Raw genomic sequence first — 25960 nt, 5'->3', positions numbered from 1 at the left:
GAAAACCCAACAAGAAAAATAGTAAAATAGAGGGGAAAGCGAGGCGAAACGTACGTCGGGGTTTCTAGCACTTCTTGGCTCTGGGTCTGTATGTTTGACTCACCCAGTGCTTTTTTGTTATTATTTGGTTTATTAAGTTTGGTTTATATGCCTTAATGTTGTAACAGCTGTATCCCTGCTTGACCACATCTCTATACAGTGCCTTGCAAAAGTATTCACCCCCATTGACTTTTTTTTCGTGTTTGTTACATTACAGCCTTAAGTTCAATGTTTTGTTAATCTGAATTTTATGTGATGGATCAGAACACAATAGTCTAAGTTGGTGAAGTGAAATGAGAAAAATATATAAATAAAACTATTGTTTAGAAATAGAAAACAGAAAATTGGCATGTGCGGAAAGCTCTGCTGCAAACAGTTACCTTCAGAAGTCACATAATTAGTGAACTGATGTCACCTGTGTGCAATCTAAGTGTCACATGATCTGTCATTACATATACATACCTTTTTTGAAAGGCCCCAGAGGCTGCAACACCTAAGTAAGAGGCATCACTAACCAAACACTGCCATGAAGACCAAGGAACTCTCCAAACAAGTAGGGACAATGTTGTTGAGAAGTACAAGTCAGGGTTAGGTTATAAAAAATATCCAAATCTTTGATGATCCCCAGGAGCACCATCAAATCTATCATAACCAAATGGAAAGAACATGGCACAACAGCAAACCTGCCGAGAGACGGCCGCCCACCAAAATTCACGGACCTGGCAAGGAGGGCATTAATCAGAGAGGCAGCAAAGAGACCTAAGGTAACCCTGGAGGAGCTGCAGAGTTCCACAGCAGAGACTGAAGTATCTGTACATAGGACGACAATAAGTCGTACGCTCCATAGAGTTGGGCTTTATGGCAGAGTGGCCAGAAGAAAGCCATTACTTTCAGCAAAAAACAAAAAGGCACGTTGTGAGTTTGTGAAAAGACATGTGAGAGACTCCCAAAATGTATGAAGGAAGGTGCTCTGGTCTGATGAGACTAAAATTGAACTTTTTGGCCATCAAAGAAAACACTATGTCTGGCGCAAACCCAACACATCACATCAACCCAAGAACACCATTCCCACAGTGAAATATGGCGGTGGCAGCATCATGCTGTGGGGATGTTTTTCAGCAGCCGGGACTGGGAAACCGGTCAGAGTTGAGGGAAAGATGGATGGTGCTAAATACAGGCATATTCTTGAGCAAAACCTGTATCACTCTGTGCGTGATCTGAGGCTAGGACGGAGGTTCACCTTCCAGCAGGACAATTACCCCAAACACACTGCTAAAGTAACACTTGACTGGTTTAAGGGGAAACATGTAAATGTGTTGGAATGGCCTAGTCAAAGCCCAGATCTCGATCCAATAGAAAATCTGTGGTCAGACTTAACGATTGCTGTTTACAAGCGCAAACCATCCAACTTGAAGGAGCTGGAGCAGTTTTGCAAGGAGGAAAGGGCAAAAATCCCAGTGGTAAGATGTGGCAAGCCCATAGAGACTTATCCAAAGCGACTTGGAGCTGTGATTGCAGCAAAAGGTGGCTCTAGAAACTATTGACTTTAGGGGGGTGAATAGTTATGTACATTGACTTTTCCTGTTATTTTGTCCTATTTGTTGTTTGCTTCACAATAAAAAAAAAATAAAAATAAAAAATAAAAAACATCTTCAAAGTTACGGGCATGTTCTGTAAATTAAATGATGCAAATCCTCAAACAATCCATGTTAATTCCAGGTTGTGAGGCACCAAAATACGAAAAAAGTCAAGGGGGTGAATACTTTTGCAAGGCACTTTGTATGTTTTCATCTGATGGCAAAATACAGCACATTTATTACACATGATGATGTGGCCACAACAGGGAGTCTACTTAAGGTGTAGCACTTGAAGGAGTGAGCGATATACTCATACCTCGATTATTAATGGTCTACTATTATGTACATATTGGGACTATTTATGAGGCAGACCTGGAGCCCGGTAGGGGCAGTATCATTCAACGTGCACAGCTATCAATTACAACGTTTTATTGTATTGTATGTCTTATTGATATAATGTAATAAAGAATGGATTTGTACTATACGTGTGGTCTTGTTGGTTTGATGAGGGGAAGATTTTAAATCAGCAGCATGTCAGTCCTTGATGTAGATTTTCACCACAGATTTCATCCAATGCATAGGATCAAATCTGCTGCAAATCCGCCAAACAAAATTTGCAGCAAATTCACAATCCATCCCATGTGCATGTACCCTAAAGCCCCTTGCAGACGAGCGTTCCTCCCGCAGAGAGTCCTCAACGCAGCTCGCGGCATGACCTCCCAGCGCTGCTGGGGGTCACATAGCATTATATTGATTTATGATGCTATGTAACCCTTACAGTTCTGGAATGTATTGGATAACACTGGCATAATGCTGCCAGTGTTATGCAATACATTCCAGAACTGTAAGGCCTCTTTCACACAGGCGAGTTTTCCCTGCGGGTGCGATGTGTGAGGTGAACGCATTGCACCCGCACTGAATCCGGACCTATTCATTTCTATGGGGCTGTGCACATGAGCAGTGATTTTCACACATCACTTGTGCGTTGCGTGAAAATCGCAGCAAGCTCTATATTGTGCGTTTTTCACACAACGCAGGCCCCATAGAAGTGAATGGGGCTGCGTGAAAATCTAAAGCATCCGCAAGCAAGTGCGGATGCGGTGTGTTTTTCACGCATGGTTGCTAGGTGACTATCGGGATAGGGACCCGATCTTTATTATTTTCATGGTTATAAGGGAAAATAATAGCATTCTTAATACAGAATGCTTAGTAAAATAGGGACGGAGAGGTTAAAAAAAAATAATTATTAATTAAATAGCCTCATCCTTGTTCGTGCAGCCGGCATCTCTTCTTTCTTCTTCTTTGATGACCTGGGAGGAAAAGGACCTGTGGTGACGTCACTGCGCTCATCACATGGTCCATCACATGGTCCATCACATGATCCATCACCAGACAGAAGAGAAGCCGGGCTGCGCGAACAAGTGGATGAGGTGAGTTTAATTTATTTGTTTATTATTTTTTACCCCTCCAGCCCTATTTTACTAAGTATTCTGTATTAAGAATGCTATTACAGGGAGTGCAGAATTATTAGGCAAGTTGTATTTTTGAGGATTAATTTTATTATTGAACAACAACCATGTTCTCAATGAACCCAAAAAAACTCATTAATATCAAAGCTGAATATTTTTGGAAGTAGTTTTTAGTTTGTTTTTAGTTTTAGCTATTTTAGGGGGATATCTGTGTGTGCAGGTGACTATTACTGTGCATAATTATTAGGCAACTTAACAAAAAACAAATATATACCCATTTCAATTATTTATTTTTACCAGTGAAACCAATATAACATCTCAACATTCACAAATATACATTTCTGACATTCAAAAACAAAACAAAAACAAATCAGTGACCAATATAGCCACCTTTCTTTGCAAGGACACTCAAAAGCCTGCCATTCATGGATTCTGTCAGTGTTTTGATCTGTTCACCATCAACATTGCGTGCAGCAGCAACCACAGCCTCCCAGACACTGTTCAGAGAGGTGTATTGTTTTCCCTCCTTGTAAATCTCACATTTGATGATGGACCACAGGTTCTCAATGGGGTTCAGATCAGGTGAACAAGGAGGCCATGTCATTAGATTTTCTTCTTTTATACCCTTTCTTGCCAGCCACGCTGTGGAGTACTTGGACGCGTGTGATGGAGCATTGTCCTGCATGAAAATCATGTTTTTCTTGAAGGATGCAGACTTCTTCCTGTACCACTGCTTGAAGAAGGTGTCTTCCAGAAACTGGCAGTAGGACTGGGAGTTGAGCTTGACTCCATCCTCAACCCGAAAAGGCCCCACAAGCTCATCTTTGATGATACCAGCCCAAACCAGTACTCCACCTCCACCTTGCTGGCGTCTGAGTCGGACTGGAGCTCTCTGCCCTTTACCAATCCAGCCACGGGCCCATCCATCTGGCCCATCAAGACTCACTCTCATTTCATCAGTCCATAAAACCTTAGAAAAATCAGTCTTGAGATATTTCTTGGCCCAGTCTTGACGTTTCAGCTTGTGTGTCTTGTTCAGTGGTGGTCGTCTTTCAGCCTTTCTTACCTTGGCCATGTCTCTGAGTATTGCACACCTTGTGCTTTTGGGCACTCCAGTGATGTTGCAGCTCTGAAATATGGCCAAACTGGTGGCAAGTGGCATCTTGGCAGCTGCACGCTTGACTTTTCTCAGTTCATGGGCAGTTATTTTGCACCTTGGTTTTTCCACACGCTTCTTGCGACCCTGTTGACTATTTTGAATGAAACGCTTGATTGTTCGATGATCACGCTTCAGAAGCTTTGCAATTTTAAGAGTGCTGCATCCCTCTGAAAGATATCTCACTATTTTTGACTTTTCTGAGCCTGTCAAGTCCTTCTTTTGACCCATTTTGCCAAAGGAAAGGAAGTTGCCTAATAATTATGCACACCTGATATAGGGTGTTGATGTCATTAGACCACACCCCTTCTCATTACAGAGATGCACATCACCTAATATGCTTAATTGGTAGTAGGCTTTCGAGCCTATACAGCTTGGAGTAAGACAACATGCATAAAGAGGATGATGTGGTCAAAATACTCATTTGCCTAATAATTCTGCACTCCCTGTATTTTCCCTTATAACCATGTTATAAGGGAAAATAATAAAATCTACACAACACCTAACCCAAACTTCTGTGAAGAAGTCTGGGTTCGGGTCTGGGTACCAAACATGACAATTTTTCTCACGCGCGTGCAAAACGCATTAAAACGTTTTGCACTCGCGCGGAAAAATCGCGCATTTTCCCGCAAAGCACCTGCATTCTATCCGGCCCTCACATGCGATGCCTGTGTGAAAGAGGCCTAAGGGTTACATAAATCAATATAATGCTATGTGAATCCCGTCAGTGCTGTGAGGTCAGGCCGGGAGCTGTGATGCGGACTCGCTGCGCGAGGATAAGGGTACTTCCCTTGGTACTTCCCTTTTATGGTACTGTAAAACGCTGCAAGGTTTTCTGCACACAATTCTTCGACAGAAAATTTAAACAGTATCCATTACATGTGAACATCAGGGTACATCCCCACCAGACGTCAAATACGGCAGAAAGATGTACTGTGGATTTTGCCATAAGAAACGCAGCTAATAACACAACAAAAACTGCATGACTTAAACGGCTGTGGATTCACCCTCACAATTGCAAAGAGTGAAATCCACAGTGGACAATCTCAGTATGAGGGCTCATGCACACGAACGTATTTTATTTCTGTGTCCGTTCCGTTTTTTTTGCTGACTGTATGCTGAACTATTCACTTCAATGGGTCCGCAAAAACAACGGAAATGACTCCGTCTGCATTCCGTTTCCGTATGTCCGCTTGGCCGTTCCACAAAAAAGTAGCGCATGTCCTATTATTGTCCGCAAATCACGGTCCGTGGCTCCATTTAAGTCAATGGGTCCACAAAAAATACGGAATGCATAGGGAACACATCCGTATGTCATCCGTATTTTGCGGATCCATGCCCACTTTGCTCATGTGTTTACTGTTTGCAAACATTACAGTACATTACAGTAATGATAACAAACTTCCTGTTTCCGTTTGCGATCCGCAAAAAACGGATCGCATATGGAAAACACACGGATATGTTTTCTGGCATAACGGAAGGGATGCGGCCACAAAACAGAAAAAAATAAACCTCGGATACGGAACAACGGATCCGTTAAAAACAGACAGCGAAACTACAACGGTCGTGTGCATGAGCCATAAGTTGACATGCTGCCGATTTAAAATCTGCACCACATGTCAATTTACTCTGCTGACTTTTTACACAGCATGTGGATGAAACTTCTTAAAATCTCATCCACTTTGCTGATAGAGCACAATGTTGTAGACTTGCCACACAAAAATATGTGATGGTAAATCTGCAATGTATCTACCATATGTGAACGTGCCCTTAGGCCCCTTTCACACGAGCGAGTTTTCCGCGCGGGTGCAATGCGTGACGTGAACGCATAGCACCCGCACTGAATCCTGACCCATTCATTTCAATGGGTCTGTGTACATGAGCGTTGTTTTTCACACATCAGTTCAGCGTTGCGTGAAAATCGCAGCATGTTCTATATTCTGCGTTTTCCATGCATCCCTGGCCCCATAGAAGTGAATGGGGCTGCGTGAAAAATGCATCGCATCCGGAAGCAAGTGCGGGTGCGATGCGTTTTTTACTGATGGTTGCTAAGAGATGTTGTTTGTAAACCTTCCGTTTTTTTATCACGTGTGTGAAAAACGCATCAAAACGCATTGTACCCGCGCAGAAAAAAAATGAACAACTGAACGCAATCGCAGACAAAACTGACTGAACTTGCTTGCAAAATATTGCAAGTTTCACTGAACATACCCTGAAAGCATCCGGACCTAATCCGTCAGGCTCGTGTGAAAGGGGCCTTAGGGCTGTTTCACACGAGCGGATGCCGTGCGTGACATCCGCTTCATGAATGACAGCCAAGACCTGATGCAGACTGCAGAAGCACGGAGCATTAAAAATACTGAAAAATACTGAGCTAAATGATAACATTTTAGAGGTGTCTACAGACTACTGCATAATAATAATAATGCATGCAACAAGATCATAAGCTCCCCCTAGTGGTGGCTGCAGGCAGACAGAATATTATCATTCAACTTCATTAACTGTATAAAGGGGAGCAAGGAACTTTGACTTCTGTAACTGAAAAACAGAGCTCTTGATTATTATACCCCATATTTATAATACAATGTTGGACCTAAATATAAAATAGTGTTAAAAGGTGGGCATTCACTTTAAGGGAGAAGAAAGATAGAAACCATAGTACTTCTAATCCCTCAGGGATCCAATCCCAATTTTGGCATGCTCCAAAACTGCACTGTGTGAACTTAGCCTAGAGGTAACAAACAGAAAATGACTGTGTTTCTGAGAGAACATTGCATTCACAAATGCTGTTCTTTAGGGCAGGGATCCCTAACCTGAAGCTTGTGAGCCATATGTAGCTTGCAGCTCACTTGTAATAAATGAGCCTAATGCTGGTTGGTTGAGCCTCAACTAATCAATGCTAGTCTTTTTTTTTTTTCTTTTTTTTTTCTGGGTCAGGCCCTCTGCTGTCAGGTCAGTGCAACACAGCATGCAAGTTAGTGCTGGCTGTGTGACCTGTGGAAGCTCAGACAGGAGAAAAACTATTGCAACTGTGACATCATCAACTGTGATCACATTGATGATTTCTGACAATTTATGGGTTAGGGCTCCCAACAATGGGTAAAATAATGTCACCCCACCACCACCCATACACTTATTAAGGGAGCTCTCCACATCACTAAACTAACTAAAGGGTCTCCCCTCTGCCACCTATACACCTGCACACTGTCAATAAGTGTGAGGGGGAGGGGTCCCTCCCTGAGTCTCTTCAGTCTTTTTAATAGGGCCGGAGCTTGAGAAGCAGGAGGCTCTCTGTGGACAGGACCTTTAAGACCCAACTCGTTTAACTGGAGCAGAATTCAGTTCTGGCACATGGACAACAGAAGATGCATAATTTTTTTCAAAAGTGTCTGTGTGTCTTATAGTCCATTATGAAAGTAGTAATCAGCATGCAATTGGAGGGTACTCACCCTCTCTGGTCTTCTTCCGGGTTCTGCTCTGCACTGTGTCCTGACCAGTGATGGCCAGTTCACATTGTTCGCCGGCGAACACCTGCGGGCTGCCATCTTTTCTCACAAGTCCGGCGAGGCGCAGGTAAGTCCTTACCTGTGCCTGTGCCGCGAGCCGGTCTGAAACAAATGCAGTCAGCGGGAGCAGGCAGTTTCGAGAACAGCCCGATGAAGGGCCCCGGCGGCTGTTCTCGGAAATGCCTGCTCCCGGTGACCGCATTTGATTTCAGACCGGCCCACGCACAGGCACAGGTAAGGGCTTACCCGTGCCTCGCCGGACTTGTCAGAAAAGATGGCAGCCCGCATGTGTTCGCGGGCGAACAATGCGAACTGGCCATCACTGGTCCTGACTGCATACAGTGTCAGGATGTACTGCACGTACAGTAGGCGCGCACTATGACCTGATGCTTTGTCAGGTCACAGTGCAGCGATGGCTGGAAGAAGACCAGGGAGCAGTGTGAGTGGCAGTGTCATCCAGAGCAAGCAGGGTAAGTTCATTTACTTTTTTTAATGTTTGATCTGAGGTCTGTTGGGGGTCCGATCTGAGGCTGATAGGTTCTGATCTGAGGCTGATGGGAGTCTGATCTGAGGTCTGATGGGGATCTGATTTGATGGAGCTTGGGGGTCTAAGGGTGTGATCTGAGGCTATGAGCTTGGGGGTTTGAGAGTCTGATCTGAGGCTGATGGAGCTCGGGGTCTGAGGATGGTCTAATCTGAGGTCTGATGGAGCTTGGGGTCTGATTTTGGGGTCTGATATGATGTCTGATGAAGAATAAGGGTCTGATTTGGGAGTCTAATAAGCATTAGGGGTCTGATCTGAGGTCTGATGAAATTTTTTTTTCTTATTTTTCTCCAAATCCTGGGTGCGTCTTATAGTCCAGTGTATCTTATAGTCTGAAAAATCTGCTACATGTGAATTCACCTACTAAGTGGTGTCACATGCAGCGTTTTTTTTTTTTAAAACGCTGCAGATTTGTAGCAGTCCTCATGTCGTTTTTTTTAAGCAAAACCATAAGTGACTTTGGAGCAGAAATTTGCATCAAAAAATGCAGTGGCATTCCTTAGGGTACATGTCTGAAAATTCTGCAAAAAAGTCACACGTATTACGTGCAGTATTTGCCAAGGAAACGGCAGTGAATTTCATCCATTGCAAAGGGTATAATCTGCAATTTGTTTCTTAAAATCTCATCCACTTTTCTGGTACTGTACAACATTGTGAATCTTTTGCATGAAAATCCGCAAAGGCAAATCCTCAGCATTTCAGTCACGTGTGGACAAAGCAGAGAACTGTGTCATTTACAGTCAAAAGCTATTTCTTCCCAGTCCCCCCACACCCATACATGTTTGTATGTGTGTGTTTTCAGAATGGAGAAAGCCGCTGCCAGATATCTCTAGCGACGGTTTATATCCTGGTAGAAAAAAAGGATTGGCAGTGAAATTCAGCTTGTCCAATCCTCCTCTACCTGACACCATCTGTAGAAAGAGTACTGGGAATTCTCCATACACATTCAACTGTCGACTAGTCCTGCCAAAAACTGTGGGTTCGGCTGACAATAGTTTAAAGGGAATGTGTCACCAGAAAATTACTGATTAACATAAAACATATTTTTAAAGAATTTTTGATTATGTTATTTTTAATTTTCCATGTCAATATCTATATTTTGAAAATATATATAAAATCCTGCGGTTTTCTTCCTGGTCACTGAGCCTAATAAATAGGCACCACTTATTGGTCTGTACAGATCACTTTATTACAGTTATCTGCTTATCATCACAGGCAGGACTAGAATGACTAATATCACCTATATATACACAACGGTGGATCCACCATAGGTGATATCACAGCTTATCTACTCCCTCCTGGGATGGCCGCCCCAATAACCATCTTTAGGAAATAAAATAAAAAAATCTACAATCAGAAAATAAAAACAGATTAGAAAAAAAGGATGTGTTTTTAACTGGCAGAAAACAATTTTGTTGATAAATTCCCTTTAAAGGGTATAGGGGCCTTTGGTCTCACCTGCAGTGAGCTGCTTAGCAATGTAAAGAATGAGGATGACGTGTTGGAAGCTGTCTTTTTAATAGTAGTTTGTATTTTAAACAAATACTTTACACTCTTGGACCCCGTAAGATATACAACTAAATAAAAATTAGTAGCCCAAATTATTCCACGGTACTTTAATACAGAAAAACATGTGCTCTTCCATTTGTGGAGCCAGATTTCATCCTAGAATAAGGATATGACAACGTACAAGCTTGATGTGACATTTCAGGATATCTGGGACACATAGTACAGGGGTCACTTGTTTGCCATTTGTGGTTCAAAACTACAGTGCTGTAGTCCAGCTGTCATCAGTCCGGTTATACTGGCACGATTACAAAGAAATGGAGACAAAGAGGAATCTAAAGAACTATTTCTGTGCTGGAACAGATGTTTTCTCTGTGATGCAGAATGCGATTTGATAAGCTGCATTATACAGATCATAAACTGACTGATGGACGGAGATTAGCACTTTTGCGCTTCTTTTTATCTGCAGAAGTGACATCTCTCATCACGCATTCAGCACGACTGGCCACAAAACACGGATTCCATGGCCTGCCATGTCATTTTAAGCTTTCAAGTGGATTCCAGGGAGCTGCACACGTTTTTGCTTTTGCCCTAAGCACGGTATGGTTGGGGAGCGGTCACATGCATTGTAAAATAGCAGAAGAAGCACAGATATGCAAGTACAGAACTGGTCATGGACAGTTTTCATCAAATGGTAATGAAGCCACAAGCCCATCTACCTATCGATAATGTGAAAATTACATTTGTATGATTGGCAACCACAATATGAGGGCAGTTTAACATAACATCAAGTGTCCGTAGATACTAGAAGCTTGGTTGGATAAACTAAAAGTTGGTGCCGTCAGTATTGGCCAGGGCTGAGTGCCAATAGTTTGTGTTACTGTAAGACTGGTCACAAAAAGAAAGATTTTCATCTGATAAGCCAACAGAAATAGACATTTTGTGGCACATTTATTAAGACTGGAGTTTTAGATAATAAAGCCCCATCGCTGGCGGTGGATCGTCAAAGGTATGAAGAGGCGCAGGCCTCTCCATAACTTAGGCGCATCCAGCGCCAATTCTAAATGTAACACAGCTTCCGAGCTGTCTTACATTTAGACCTTTTTATACACCTGAAACAGGCGTTGAAAATGGTGAATGAGACAGGCCTACTTGTCCCCTCACCGCCCACGTGTTTAGACCTTGCGTTAGCGGGGCAAAGTCACAGATCTGCGCCTGATTTAGGCGTATTTCAGAATGATAAATGACCCCCTTTGTTTAAAACATGACAGGGATGCGCAACCTTCTCTAGTCTGAGGGCCACACTGCCCTACTGAACCACTCCCAAGGGTCGCAAAAGGACTGGAACGACAATGTTGGATGTTTGTGACGATCGTGTCACAGTAGGTCACATTGCGACTCCCATGCAACGCTTCACTGAATCCAAGGGGCATCACCATCTGATAAATTCTATAATATCAAAAGTATATGGCATAAATGCCTGATGGATCCCCCTTTTCCCCATATATGAGGGTCCCAAAGATGGATACACAGTACACCATAGTACTTGCCTGTCCCTCCTGTGTGCTACTCATCTTTGACATGGAAACTACATGTGAGTAGCCACAGGCAGACATGCTTTTCTGTGTGTAAATAGTTGGGCCACACGGCATGGCATTGAGGGCCGTATGTGGCTCCTGGGCCACAGGTGGTGCACTCCTGTTCTAAGATAATGGCAATAAAAATAACTGTCATATAATAATTATAGGGGATCTTTGAGAAAAATGTCCCTTTTATCTGGATACGGTGTAAATCTTGTCCGTGGGCTAATAGTGCAGCTAAGCCTTATTCAAAAGAATGTGGCCAGGATGCAATACTACGACCCATGGGTAATAGTGGTGCTTTGATCCTTTATTCTATCCAACGCCTTAAAATGTCACTGTAAAAAAGTCATAGTGACATATCAAGGGTTTTGATTTGTGGGAATCTGAGTCCTGAGACCTTCACCGATTGCTAGAACGAGGAGATAAAAGTCCTCATATAGCATGTTGTCTCTCCTCGCTGTAGGAGACTGACTCAACAGAAAGTCTTTGGGGAATAGTTATTAAAACTGGTGTAAAGGAAAACTGGCATAGTTTCCCATAGCGACCAATCAGATTCCACTTTTTATTTTTCAGAGCTCCTTTGGAAAATGAAAGATGGGATCTGATAGGTTGCTATGGGCACCTAAGTCAGTTTTTCTTTACACCAGTTTTGATAAATCTCCCCTTTTGAGGCTGTTCTGATTTGTCTCCTGCAGCGAGGAGAGTGTGCTATGTGAGCGCTTCTCTATCCTCAGTCTAGCATTCTCAGCACCCAGACTCCCAACTATCAAAACCTTTGATATTTTCGCTGTAATATTAAAAAGTTCTTTTACAATGCAGGCAGACCTTAGGGTAGGTTCACGTCTCCATTTTACTGATCCAGCAGTTCACCGGATCCGGCCTAGCCAGACCCTACTGACTATAACCGCATGCAGCGTTTTTTGTGCGGCTAAAACCTGACACTCATGCCAGAAAGCCGCTGGATCCCTGCTGCATCCCATTATAGCCAATGTGGTCTGGCACTGAACGGTAGTATCCTTCTAGGCTGGATCTGATGAACTCTAGCAGGCTGTTTTCTGCCAGAACAGTCTACTGGATCAGTTATACAGAAGTGTGAAACTACCCTCAAGGCTTGGTTTAAAGGATAACTATCATATTTTCATTAAAAAAAAAATCTATTTTAGCATATGTTACTGCTGCAGCAGCATTGTGCATAAAGCAATCTTTAGTTTCTTCACTTACCACTGTTTTCCTTGAGTTTTCCCCTTAGTTACATCTGTTTTGAATCCTACATTATGAGGATCTTCTCAAGATGGCTCCTCTGCCAGTTCTCTGAGGCCAAAACTGCATTCCCTCAGGTCACATACAAACTTGCTGTAGCCAGCAGCTTCCTGCCAGCCAATCAGATTGGATTACTGAGAGACACACCTCCTCACTCTGAAGCCTAATGCAGGCATGCAGTGTGAAGGACCGCCTCTTTGTCTTCCTAGCCGGAGACTGATGAGCCATAGCAACGTTCTTTTAAAGGAGCATTAATGAAAGCTGCTATTATAAGGTAATTACAGATCTTTTGGCAATCATTGACAGACTAACTCAGGTATACATGCCTAGCTCTAATAAACTAGCAAATAAAAATCAAAAAATGACAGTTATCCTTTAAATCAGCATTTTTTAAATTCTTTTGTTCTGCTTCTTTACAGAAACAGAACAATGAACGTAACAGAAGTGCCAGACCTGATTTATGAGGTATACAAACGGAACCTAATGGACCCCATTGACTACAATAGGGTCTGTCGGGTTTCCGTTGGTGTACGTCATTTTACTAGACAATATAGTGCAGCATCCTGCTCTATTTAGTCCATCATGCGGTTGTTCGGGTTCAGAGCTGAACTTGGACATAAGCTCCCCTTCACTCATTTACCATGTCTGAGTGGAGCATCGGTGCTAGAAATGAATGGCGCAGGACAAAGGATTTTTTTTTTTCACTACTGGTGATGTACCGAGATTCACATGAGTATGCTAGGCGGAGACTTCCACCTAGCAGTGAGCCCAGTGACATCACTGGCACAAATGGGCGGTCTTTAGCGCTGCCCTAGGCTGTTTTACAGGCTAGGGCAGCACTAAAGACCACCCATTTGTGTCGGTAACATCACTGGGAACACTTCTAAGTAGAAGCCTCTGACTAGCATACTGAGAAAAATCGGGTACGTCACCGGCAGTAAACAAACAGCCCCTGTCTTGCGCTATGCAGCGCAGGGCAAGGGGGAGCATGGGAGCTAGAAATGCTCCGATGCTCTACTGATACAAGCTAAATGTGTGTAACGGGAGCTTATGTCCGGGTTCAGCTTTAACAAAATCTGTGACAGAGGCCCCTAGCTGAGCCTTCAATGTCGATGTGAACATAGCCTAAGGGTGGAATCACACATACAGTTTTGTTGCAGTTTGAAGAGCATTTTTTAGAGCTAGAGCCAGGAGTAAATTCAAAAGGGATTAGGGGAATATAAAGGCTGGACTTATACTTCCCCTTCCTGCTGGATTTACTTCTGACTGGGGGTCAAAAAGTGGCATCAATGCACCTAAAACTGCATCAAAAACTGCATATACTGTATGTTTTCAGCCTAAAGACAACACAGCGTTTCGTGCCCACCAATCCCTCTTGAGGCAGGAACAGGATTCTTCATGACTTCATTTAACAGAGTAACAATAAAATGTGAACTAAGCGCTATAATCTGGTGGCTGATAACAGTGAGACACGTAGTAAAACACAAGGGACCTTTAGAACTGTACTCTCACTTTTAGTGCTTGGGCCACCTGTGTGACGTGAGAATACAGTTGACGTGTGACACCTTGGAATTCCAGCTATTCTGTGTCATAGGTATAATATACAGTATCCTTAGGGGACAATAAAACACTGTACACCTCCTCGGAGGCACAGGTAATATTACCAGACACCTGCATGCATATAAAGTAAAACATGCCAATTCAGACATAATAAGAAAAGACAAGACAAGGCTTAGGTCATACAGAAACACGCAACATGCAGTGACCCATTTTCAGCCCCAATTTAGCCTGCAGATCAATTTTAGGACTTTGGGGAGTGTACTTTGCACCTCATGAGTAATGGAAGTCTGGATGGAACAGTGAATGTCTTGGTGATAGGTACAATTTAAAGTAATTATACTGGTCAGTGAAAAGCATTGAAAAGGAGTTAATTTCGGATTCTATCTAGAGTCTGTTCTTCCCAGACACACACGGTATTCTGCCAAAATGATTTGTAAGAAACATGTTTAGCTAACCTTGTGTACGGCACCTTACGCTGGCTATTCTCTGCCTTAAGACGTAGTAGAAAGCTGCAAAACAAATGTCCAAAAAAGGAATTGTAGATCTTTATTTTTATTATTTTTTTGTTCCTTTTGGGTAGGCTGGACTTGGGTCTTAATCAACATGCTACATTCCGGCAGCCTTAAACACATTCAACTTTCAGAGAAAGTCTGCAAGAAGAAAAAAAAATCTGGGACAGATTTAAAATTAAAGTAATGGCACAAAACAAGATGGTTATTGTAATGCACAATGCATGCTGAAAGGTAAAAGCAGTTAGTAGCATGGTACTGTACATGGCATAGCACTGCTGCATCTCATTTCAAACAGAACCATCATGGTGCAAACTGCTGACGGTGTCTCTCTTTCCCAGGGCTGCAGACAGAACGTACTTTATTCCATTCATGGACTTTATTTCCATACTCACAGATAAGCACCATGTAATCTCATCAGCCAAGTTAAACTGCCTCACCATCCTGGATAACAGTAGTCTACTGAAATCAGCGAGTACCTGATCATTTCAATGGATCCTTCATAATGCAGACTGGTTATATATGCTTTCCGCTTGACCAGGGTCTTTGTGTAAGGTAGGACCATATGGGCAGCCGGTGAGCCAAAAACCACACTGCTATGTGAGCCGCAGTTGTTTTATATTAAATTACCAAAAATTGAGGGTCATTCTCTTGCTCACTGTCAACGACCATTTTGTAGGTTCACTTAAAAAAAACATGTGCCCTTTAACTATAGGAAATTTTTACCAGTCTAAGAGAAGCCACAGGTGCCGGCTCTCAGAGGGTGCCAGAGTCCAGAAGAAATGAGCACTTTCATCAATACAGATGGAAGCGCTCATTGCTGGAGCGCAGGGAGCTGGGTCCTGTCATTAACCGCTCAGCTCCCCACAGAGGGGGCACAATGGGCATTTCTACTCTGGAGGGGGCAAAATGGACATTTCTACTCTGGAGGGGGCACCATGGGCATTTCTACTCTAGAGGGGGGCACAATTAACATTTTTACTCTGGAGGGGGCACAATGGACATTTCTACTCTGGAGGGGGCACAATGGACATTTCTACTCTGGAGGGGGCACCATGGGCATTTCTACTCTGGAGGGGGGCACAATTAACATTTCTACTCTGGAGGGGGCACAATGGACATTTCTACTCTGGAGGGGGCACAATGGGCATTTCTACTCTGGAGGGGGCACAATAGGCATTGGTAATGTGAAGGGGGCACAATGGGCATTTCTACTATGGAGGGGGTACAATGGGCATTTCTACTCTGGAGGAGGCACAGAGGGCATTGCTAATGTGAAGCGGGCACAATGTGCACTTTCCCCCTACAAAGTAGAAATGCCCACAGGGGATTACTACTATGATGGGGGCACAGAGGGCATTATTACTGTGAAGGGAGCACAATGGGCATTACTAGTACAAAGGGCATTACTACTATTAAGGGGGCACAAAGGGAATTTCTATTATGGAGGGGGCACAGAGGGCATTATTACTGTGAAGGGGGCACAATTGGGAATATTACTGTGAAAGGGGCACAAAGTGGGCATTACAACTGTGAAGGGGCACATATAGGGCATTACTACTGTGAAAGAGGAACAGAGGGCATAACTACTGTGAAGGGGGCACAGTGAAGGGATAAGTACTTTAAGGGGGCACAAGGTGGGCATATTTACTGTTAGCAGGCACATATCTATACAAAACTACTGTGAAGGTTGTACAATGAGGGCAATACTACTGTGAGAGGGTACGATTTTGGAAGTATTGAGGGGGGGTTGTCAGAGAAATGACCCGCCCCAGGTGCCAAACAACCTAGGCACGCTACTGGTTGAAAATATTCATTTTGTCTGATCCTTGTCTCCCTTGATGTCATCTGTCGGGAGAGAATCGGGTGCTCCCCACACACATTCACAATAGCGTTAAAAATATCAGGCAGGCTGTTTCGGCAGAGGAACAGCCTGCTGGAGTTCATTGTATCCGGCAAGCTTTACTCATGTTCTACATTAGATTGAGTTTCCAATGTCCTTATCAGCCAAAGTTGCATAATCTGCTAGGCTATACTACTCAGTAGAATATCATTACCATGATTCTAGTGTGAACAGAGTTTTTCTTTGTGATAGTATGTACAACCAGGGATATTGACTTCATTCTGTGATCCAGTACAAGGTAAAGAGAATTTAAAGATTTAACCCCTCTAACCTAAACATATGCTCATGTCCAGACTTATAAGAAGAATCCTAAGCTGGCCTTATTAAACCTCACTGTGGCTCTATTTGCCCAAAAAAACTGGTTTTTATAACCTGTCAATCACTTACTTAAGGTGCCCAAGGGGAGGTCCGTTAATACAGGGTGTCCGGCCGCACCCCTCGCCGTCCGGTGCCCAGCGCTGCCTTCCCTGTCTTCAGCGCCGCCTTCCCTGTCTTCAGTGCCGCCTTCCCTGTCTTCAGCGCCACCTTCTACAGCTCAGCGCCGCCTCCGCAATCCTCCCCGTCCCTCTGACAGATCCCGCGCTTGCGCACTAGACTCAGCCTGATGCGCCCGTGCGGACTCCTGGCAGCGGCTTCGCATCAGGCCGGCGCATGCGCACTTCGATCAACGAAGCCGCTGCCAGAAGTCCGCACAGGCGCATAAGGCTGAGCCTAGTGCGCAGGCGCGGGATCTGGCAGAGGGACGGGGAGGATTGCGGAGGCGGCGCTGAGCTGTAGAAGGTGACGCTGAAGACAGGGAAGGCGGCGCTGAAGACAGGGAAGGCGGCGCTGAAAACAGGGAAGGCGGCATTGGGCACCGGACGGCGAGGGGTGCGGCCGGGCACCCTGTATTAACGGACCTCTCCTTGGGCACCTTAAGTAAGTGATTGACAGGTTATAAAAACCTGTTTTTTGGGCAAATAGAGCAACAGTGAGGTTTAATAATGCCAGGTTAGGATTCTTCTTATTAGTCTGGACATGAGCATATGTTTAGGTTAGAGGGGTTAAATCTGATGACGGAATCCCTTTAACCACCAGACTTGGGAACTGATATGAAATGTCTCACAATGTATATGCTGTATAGACATCAATGCCACTCGTGACCAGAGTCTTCAATCAATTGTTCTGACCATCATATAGTCTATAACAGGCATGCTCACCCTGAGGCCCTCCAGCTGTTGTAAAACTACAACTCCCACAATGCTCTGCTGTAGGCTGATAGCTGTAGGCTGTTCAGGCATGCTGGGAGTTGTAGTTTTGCAACAGCTGGAAGGCCGCAGGTTGAGCATGCCTGGTCTATAATGTATAAACTGGAAGGGTTGTTTAAGGGCATATGGATGTCACAGAGAGGATAGTAGCCAGAGCTGAGAGGTGCTCACAGAGTCCCCTAATCTGACATAACCATTCTGTCAATGTTAGATGGTTGGCCACTTATCTATGAACGGCTCAAGTTCCCCTAGCGATGTCTGCTGATTACCATGAGTGTCTGTAGCCAGATCTGCAACTATCAGCTTATCGCCAAGCCAGCTTAAAGGCTATGTACACCTTTGCAGGAAATTTTTATTTACAATTTCATTTTACTCATTTTTGGCAAACAATCATATTTTCAATTGGCCTTTATTAAAAATATTGAGCCATTCTGTCACAAAGGGTTAACTGTTTTTCTAGCTGTGTGACTGGTACTTTCACTTTGTGCTGGTCATCTAATAAACCTTATCTATAAACTACTAAGAGGTCATAAATACTTCTTTAAGCCACATTCTTATCAGTAAGATAAGGTCCGATGGTGATCCGGCCACGATCTGACAAATATGCAGAGAAACAGCTGTACAAATACTGTTGCACACAGCCTTATAATAGGTCTTTACAGATCACTTTACTGCAGTTACCTGATTATCTTTACAGGAAGGTTAAAGGCAGGTTTAGACGCTCCGATCCAACAGCTGATTGTCAGGAAGCATGTGTTCCTTCCCGACAGTTGGCTGTTCGTTCAGTGAAGGAGACTGCTGCATTTACATGCAGCGGATCTACTTCACAGTATAAGGACGAGGAATCGCCATTGCGATCGCTCGTCCTCATAGAGCTGGACTGTTTCTAGGCAGAAGACCACTGTTTAGACAGCACAATCTGCTGCCCAGAAACGATGATTGATGTGCTTGCATGAATGACAGGATCACCCGATGAATGAGCATTTTGCGGCACATTAAAATGGGCAGATTGACGGGAACGAGTGTTCATAGGAACGTTCGTTCCCGATAATCTGCCTGACAATCAGGACATGTAAATCCACTTTTAGAATGGCATCACCTCTAGGTATAAATAACACAGGATCCACCATTCACAATAGATGATTGGCAGAGCTTATCTAGTCTTTCCTTGTACAATGACCTCTGCACAGGTCACAGAGCATGACTAGAAAACGCTCCCATAGAAGTCAATCAAGTTCCCATTCAGTCCATTGAGTCTATGGCCCATGTGGCTGCCGTAAAGCAATTTTTTAAATATTTTCTAAATGCTCTTAAGAACAGCTCAGATGTCAAAATGTTGGTGACACATTTCCTTTAAGACAAGAGAGATCAGAAAATGTAGTGGACATTCTTGAAAAGTCCACTTTCCTGGAGGACCAGCAATCATCAATTCAATTCTAAGGGTACGACTACACATCGCACAAACAATGGTGTCCTCCTTCTATAGTTCACAGGATCACAGCTTCGGCCACATTTTAACACAAATTTAAAAGAAGTCTGTCACCTCCAAAATCTGTTTCAAAGTAAAGGGTAGGTGCCCTGAAACATAATCTTACGTTTCTTGTGAAAATATGGACCTCTAATCCTGAAAAATGCTTCTTTTTATTTTTTTTTGCAGATAAGGTTTTCGCTGCACTGAAGACGAGGCCACTCCGTTCATTGCACCTGTCTTCCCCCTGCGTCATGATGCACCGAAAACCTTATTTGTATAAAAATAAAAATAAACATTACTCAAGATTTAGGTGCTTGCACAAGATGTGGATTACATGCAGGGTTTTTTCACGCTGATTTCTGTGCGAAAAAACGCAGTGTAATACAGTACCAGCAAAGTGTACGAGATTAGACAAATCTTTTTCTTAGGTGCGGAAATTATCCTGCTGTGTGGATTTGGAAATCTCCAACATGTCAATTATTGTTCCGTTTTTTTCTTGTGCAGATTTTAATGGAACAGTGAGATCTATCGAAAATCCACACCAAAAATCAAATACAAATTGCTGAAAAAAACGGTGGCATACTAAACGATCATTCATTTCACGATCAGTGGCATACTAAAACGATCATTCATCAGGTGAAATCAGACTATGAACGATAATTTTAACCGGCTAATGACAACCCATTTTTATAAACATTTTTGTGGTATGTGCAAAATTGGTTCCTTGGAAGAAGGGGGGGGGGGGGGGGGGGGATATCACATTCTCCAGGCTGGCAAGAACATCCATGTAGAACAGTCCATTTTGCAGGATGAATCAGTCTCACATTGACCTGATAGACATGGCCCTTTTTACGCTAAAGAGATCAATGAGAACTTGCCAGAAGGCAAGCAATTTTTTGAATATAGGAGAGCAGCAGATATAAGTACAGTACTTTGATGCCACTGTATTGCCAGAACAAGCAGTGCTATGCCATTGGATTTAGTAGAGTACCATTGAAAGCGTGAAAGTGCCTGTAAATGAAAAGGTGCACAGTATGTGATATGCATATCAAAACAGCAGCAAAAGCATCTTAATAACTTTACATGGAGAAGCCAGCAGTCGCATGCAGCAATCTAAGCCCCGCTTATATGGCCCGCACACCGTCTGTGCTTTTTGGTCACTCTGATGCCTTTGCCTATACTGTGTGACATGTCTGTGACTTTCGGTAGGCTTACACAAGCGGTGCCCTCAAATAACACACAATGTGGTTTAGCCATCATGCCAATACCAAAAATATTTCCAAAAGTGTAAAATGCAACAATAAAACTTTTACTGTAATCCCGCACATGATCTTTCCATTATTATGGGTCATAAATGGCTTAAGAAGATCCAACATAACACTTAAAGTGGCAGTATACTTTGGGAAAACTTTTGACAGTGACATATCAAAAAAGTTTTTATTGGTGCTGGTCCAAGCTCTGAGACCCCACCAATTGCTGGAATGAGGAGAGAGAAGCATTCACATAGACAGCCCGTAGTCTTTTGATTGAGTCTGTCCTCGCTTCTGTAATCTACAGCAAGGAAGAGAGCATGATATGTAAGCGTTTCTCTCTCCTTGTGGGGTGCTCAGCCCTTGGTCCCCCACTGATCGAAACTTTAGATATGTCACTGTGAAATAATATTGTTCCCAAAGTACAGGCACAATTTAAAATATAAGATAACACTCACAGGCGGGTGACATGGGGGCGATAATCGCCTGTTTCATCAATCTCAAACAAAAAGGAGATTGTTTGCTGTCATTCACATCTTATATGCTGACATACACCCACCTGTATGAACAGACATCTGCCCGCCGTTTAGAATTGAAACAAAGGAGACAACTGAAATGATCACCAGCATGAAAAATACACAATTTCTGTACCATATACATTCAAGTCATGGGATCGTCATACACTTACTTACATCAGCAATTATGAGCCTTATAGGGTCACTGAGGTTTCAGAAAATGTTTGAAATGTCATAGAGACGTATCAAAGGTTTTGATCCATGGGGGTCCGAGCACTGAGACCCCCACCGATCACTAGAAGGAGAAAAGAGAAGCACTCGTATAGAGCACTCTCGCTCCTCACCACTGGAGATGGAAGAGAGACATAGACTTCTACTGAGTCTCCCTCCCCTTTTCTCATGTGAGTGCGAGAGAGAACATGCTATGTGGGACTTCTCTCTCCTAATTCTTGTGACTGGGGAGAGTCTCAGCACTTAGGGCCCCAACATTTAAAACTTTTGATAAGTCTCTATGACATACCAAAAGTTTTCTGAAAACTCAGAGACTCTTTAAGGCCCTATTAAACTGCACGGGTAATCAGGCATATGGTGATGGGGGAGGAAAAATCATGGCAGCAATTGTTCCTCCCCCACAAACAGTGCCTTGAAAAAGTATTCACACCCCTTGAACTTTTCCACATTTTGTCACATTATACTCACAAACTTAGGCTACTTTCACACTCGCGTTTTGTGCTGGTCCGCCCTTTTATCTGCACAGATGGATCTGCACGAATAATGCAAACGCTTGTATCTGTTAATAACGGATCCGTTTGCATTATTCATTAAATAAAAGTCTAAGTCAAAACGGATCCGTCTTGACTTACATTGAAAGTCAATGGGGGACGGATCAGTTTTCAATTGCACCATATTGTGTCAGTGAAAAACGGATCCATCCCCCCTGACTTACATTGTAAGTCTAGAGTCTAGATGGATCCGTTAGGCTCCGCATAGTCAGACGGTCAGAAAAATGCTGCAAGCTGCGTTTTAGTGACCGTCTAAAAAACGCAACGGAGACCAAACGCAGCCAAACTGATGCATTCTGAACGGATCCTTATCCACTCAGAATGCATTGGGGCTGAACTGATTCATTTTGGGCCGCTTGTGAGGCCCTGAAACGGATCTTACATGCGGACCCAGAAACGCCAGTGTGAAAATAACCTTAAAGGGAACCTGTCACCTGCAAAACGCATATGAAACCGACCACAGTACCTTACAGTATCCCCCAGTGTGTTGCTAATCATGTTTTTCTTTCCTCTTTGTGTTTCTTCATACTTGTTAAAAACGTTGTTTTAATGTCGGTTGGCGCTGTCTACGAGTCAGGCTTGAAGTCAAGGGGGCAGCGGCCTCCTTGTTTAAAGTAAAGCTAAGCCCGCCCCTTACCCCTCCTCTACAATTAGATGGACATGCTGCCGGGATCGCGCTTATCTAGCGCATGCGCGGTACGCTGCCTGTTACAGCATGACGGCCGGGCGCGCGCACAATCAAACTGTCCGGAGCATCCGCAGTCAGCAAAATGTAGGCGGGTGAGTGAGGATCGCGCTGTAACAGGCAGCGTACCGCGCATGCGCTAGAAGAAGGCCGCTGCCCCCTTGACTTCAAGCCTGACTCGGAGACAGCGTCAACCGACATTAAAACAATGTTTTTAACAAGTATGAAGAAACGCAAAGAGCAAAGAAAAATATGATTAGCAACACACTGGGGGATACTGTAAGGTACTGTGGTCGGTTTAATATGCGTTTTTCAGGTGACAGGTTCCCTTTAAATGTATTATATAGGGATTTTATGTGATAGACCAACACAAAGTGGCAAGTGCGTGTGAAGTGAAAAGAAAATGAAACATGGTTTTCAAAATTTTTAATAAATAAATATCTGGAAAGTGTGGCATGCCTTTGTATTCACAGCTGCAAGTCTTTGGGGTATGAATCTACCAGATTTTTACATCTAGCGGTTGTAATTTTTGGCAATTCAAGGGGTATGAATACTTTTTCAAGGCACTGTGCTTTGCTTAGTAACAGCCTGATGCCAAGCGAGTTCATCATCAATCATCGAGCAGTGTAAATGGTGTGAATGAATGTAATCTTTACTATGACCACCCCATTTCTAGGAATTACTGTGTTGTGCCTGAAAACGGATTGGCATTTCTGCCGATAAAATGATAATTACCTACAATTTGTGTTATCGCCTCTTATGCATGTTTCTGGATCACTACTAAAATGAAAGGTACTGTAATATGGTAGCTATATATCCATTGCTTACTTATCAATGGAAAAACTAGTAAGAGTTGTCTGGGTGACAACCCCCTATAGGAGGTGTACGAACCTTATATTTACCAGTATTTGTTGTCTTATGGGCCTAAACTGTACTCCCTTATGCCTCTGACATTATAGGTCTTTCTCACAGATTGATATGGATTCAATTGTGACCAGCTGAAATACACAGCTACTGGCCCATAGAAGCATTGCATCCTAATGGGGAATACAGATGCACTATAGGTTGACGCGTGGGTACCTACCTAGTGGTCTGTAAAGAGTTTATAAGACCAGTAGTGAAGATGTGAACCAGTATACACGCTCTGTGCACATGGGAAAATTTAGTTTTAATAAATGCAGACGAGCCTCTAGGTCCAATGGGGGCGCTGCCGTTACATCTAGAGGCTCAGCTCTCTCTGCTACTACCGAACCCTCTGCACTTTCATTGACAGGGCCAGGCAGTGTAAACATGATCACACCTAGTGATGGGATAAAAAGTCGGATAGGCACCCCCCCTTCTGGTTTGTATATAGGATAAATAAATGTATTGATAAAAAATATAAAAATGAAAATCACAAATAAAAATACATAAAAATTGGCATGATTGACTTCAAAATATTCAAACAAGATGGGGGAGTGCCTATTCGACTTTTTATCACATCACATACTTTACGTACTGGGACTGGGTGACCCAGTAGATAGTGAACCCCCCCCACTCTCCATTTGGTCTCTGTGTGAGCCTCTAGGTATAATATATAATCTTTTAAATGATCACACCTAGCCCTGTCAATCAAAGTGAAAAGAGTGTGGCAGATGCAGAGAGAGCAGAGCCTCTAGGTGTAACGTCAACACCCCCATTGCACCTAGAGGCTCATTTGCATAAATGAAAATAACATTTTTCTCAGCAATGCGGACACATATGAACATGGGACCAACACAGATGTCTTCAGCTGCCAGTTGGAACAGGTCAGCCAGTTTCATAGGTACAAATCTGCTGACAGATGCCCTTTAATAGTCTGTCTTATCTTTGGGACAGGAGATCATAGTTTTTGATGACATACTAAACCACTTATGAAACATGGCTGCAGTAAGAGCAAAGGAGAACCCGTCAGGCCCCTTTACTCGGGCCAATATGCAGGCAATTATTGGGAATACACAGTTTGTTCCTGATAACTGCCTGATCCTGAGTGGAGGTGAGAGCTACATTTACATGCAACAATCACCTCCACAACTGAGTTCGCTCATCCCCATAAAGATTCATTGTTTCTGGGTAGCAGATCCTTGTTTACACAGGACATTCTGCTGCACAGAAATTATCATCCTGGTGTCCGCATCAATGATACTATCACCCAAAGAACAAGCATTTGCTTCTTTGTTCACATAGGCTAATTAACGGAAATTAGCGTTTGGATGAACGTTTATTCCCAAATGTTGGCCTGATGATCGGCCCGTGTAAAGGGGCCTTTAGCTTATGCCTTACAAGCCTTTTAGTCTCCGATCTGCCCATCAGTTCATTTGGCAATTTAAGTGGTCATTTTTCCCTGAGCTGATGACCTGAGTGATCTGAGACTGACTGGTCACTAGGGACAGGCTTCATGACAACAGCACTGAATAGACTGTGACTGTGTATCCAGAGAAATTGGACTGTCAGACAGTTCATCTCAAATCCAGATTGATAGAGAGTAGGGTTGAGCGAACCCGAACTGCAAAGTTCGGGTTCCTACCGAACTTTGCGAGTTCGGGTACCCGGATCCGAACCTGGACTTATCCACTGAAGTTCAGGTTCGGGGTTCGAGTGATTTAATTATTTTCCGTTATAACATGGTTATAACGGAAAATAATAGCATTCTTTAGACAGAATGCTAAATAAAATGGACATTGAGGGGTTAAAAATAATAAAAAAAACTCATCCACTTGATCGCGCAGCCTTGATCGCGCACGTCTTCTTTCTTCAGGACCTGCAAAAGGACCTGCGGTGACGTCAGGGTTGCGCGATCAAGTGGATGAGGTGAGTTTTTTTATTATTTTTAATCCCTCAATGTCCATTTTATTTAGCATTCTGTTTTAAGAATGCTATTATTTTCCGTTAAGACCATGTTATAACGGAAAATAATAAAGTGAAGTCCGGGTCCCCATTGACTTTAATAGGGTCCGGGTTCGGGTTCAAGTTCGGGTCTCGAACCCGAACTTTGACCTGAATTTCGGGCGAACCCGAACTTTGACCTGAAGTTCGGGAGAACCCAAACTTTGACCTGAAGTTCGGGAGAACCCAAACTTTGACCTGAAGTTCGGGAGAACCCAAACTTTGACCTGAAGTTCGGGAGAACCCAAACTTTGACCTGAAGTTCGGGAGAACCCAAACTTTGACCTGAAGTTCGGGAGAACCCAAACTTTGACCTGAAGTTCGGGAGAAACCGAACTTTGACCTGAAGTTCGGGAGAACCCGAACTTCACCGGGTTCGCTCATCCCAAATAGAGAGAAAAAGTATAGGTGCAGAACCCACTGACATTGGGCTCAAGAAGGCTCTCACAAGTGCACTAAATCACTACTATAAGATTAAAGCTGAGTCTAAACCT

At 43.4% G+C, this 25960-nt stretch overlaps 1 protein-coding gene across 5 annotated transcripts in view; it reads right to left on the bottom strand.

The window, feature by feature from the left end:
- The window catches only part of NPNT (nephronectin), a 118135-nt gene that overhangs the window by 74915 nt on the left and 17260 nt on the right, over window positions 1-25960 (bottom strand). For 3 of the 5 annotated variants that reach the window (XM_040418251.1, XM_040418254.1, XM_040418253.1), the window contains exon 3: window positions 14656-14709. The exons of the other annotated variants lie outside the window; for them this stretch is intronic. In XM_040418251.1, the coding sequence (XP_040274185.1) occupies window positions 14656-14709 (54 nt within the window). The remainder of the gene's footprint in view (window positions 1-14655; window positions 14710-25960) is intronic. 5 annotated transcript variants of the gene reach the window in all.

Source organism: Bufo bufo, chromosome 2, assembly GCF_905171765.1.
Source record: "Bufo bufo chromosome 2, aBufBuf1.1, whole genome shotgun sequence".
NCBI classification, from domain to species: domain Eukaryota; kingdom Metazoa; phylum Chordata; class Amphibia; order Anura; family Bufonidae; genus Bufo; species Bufo bufo.
This window is presented reverse-complemented; position numbering and strand designations above follow the sequence as displayed.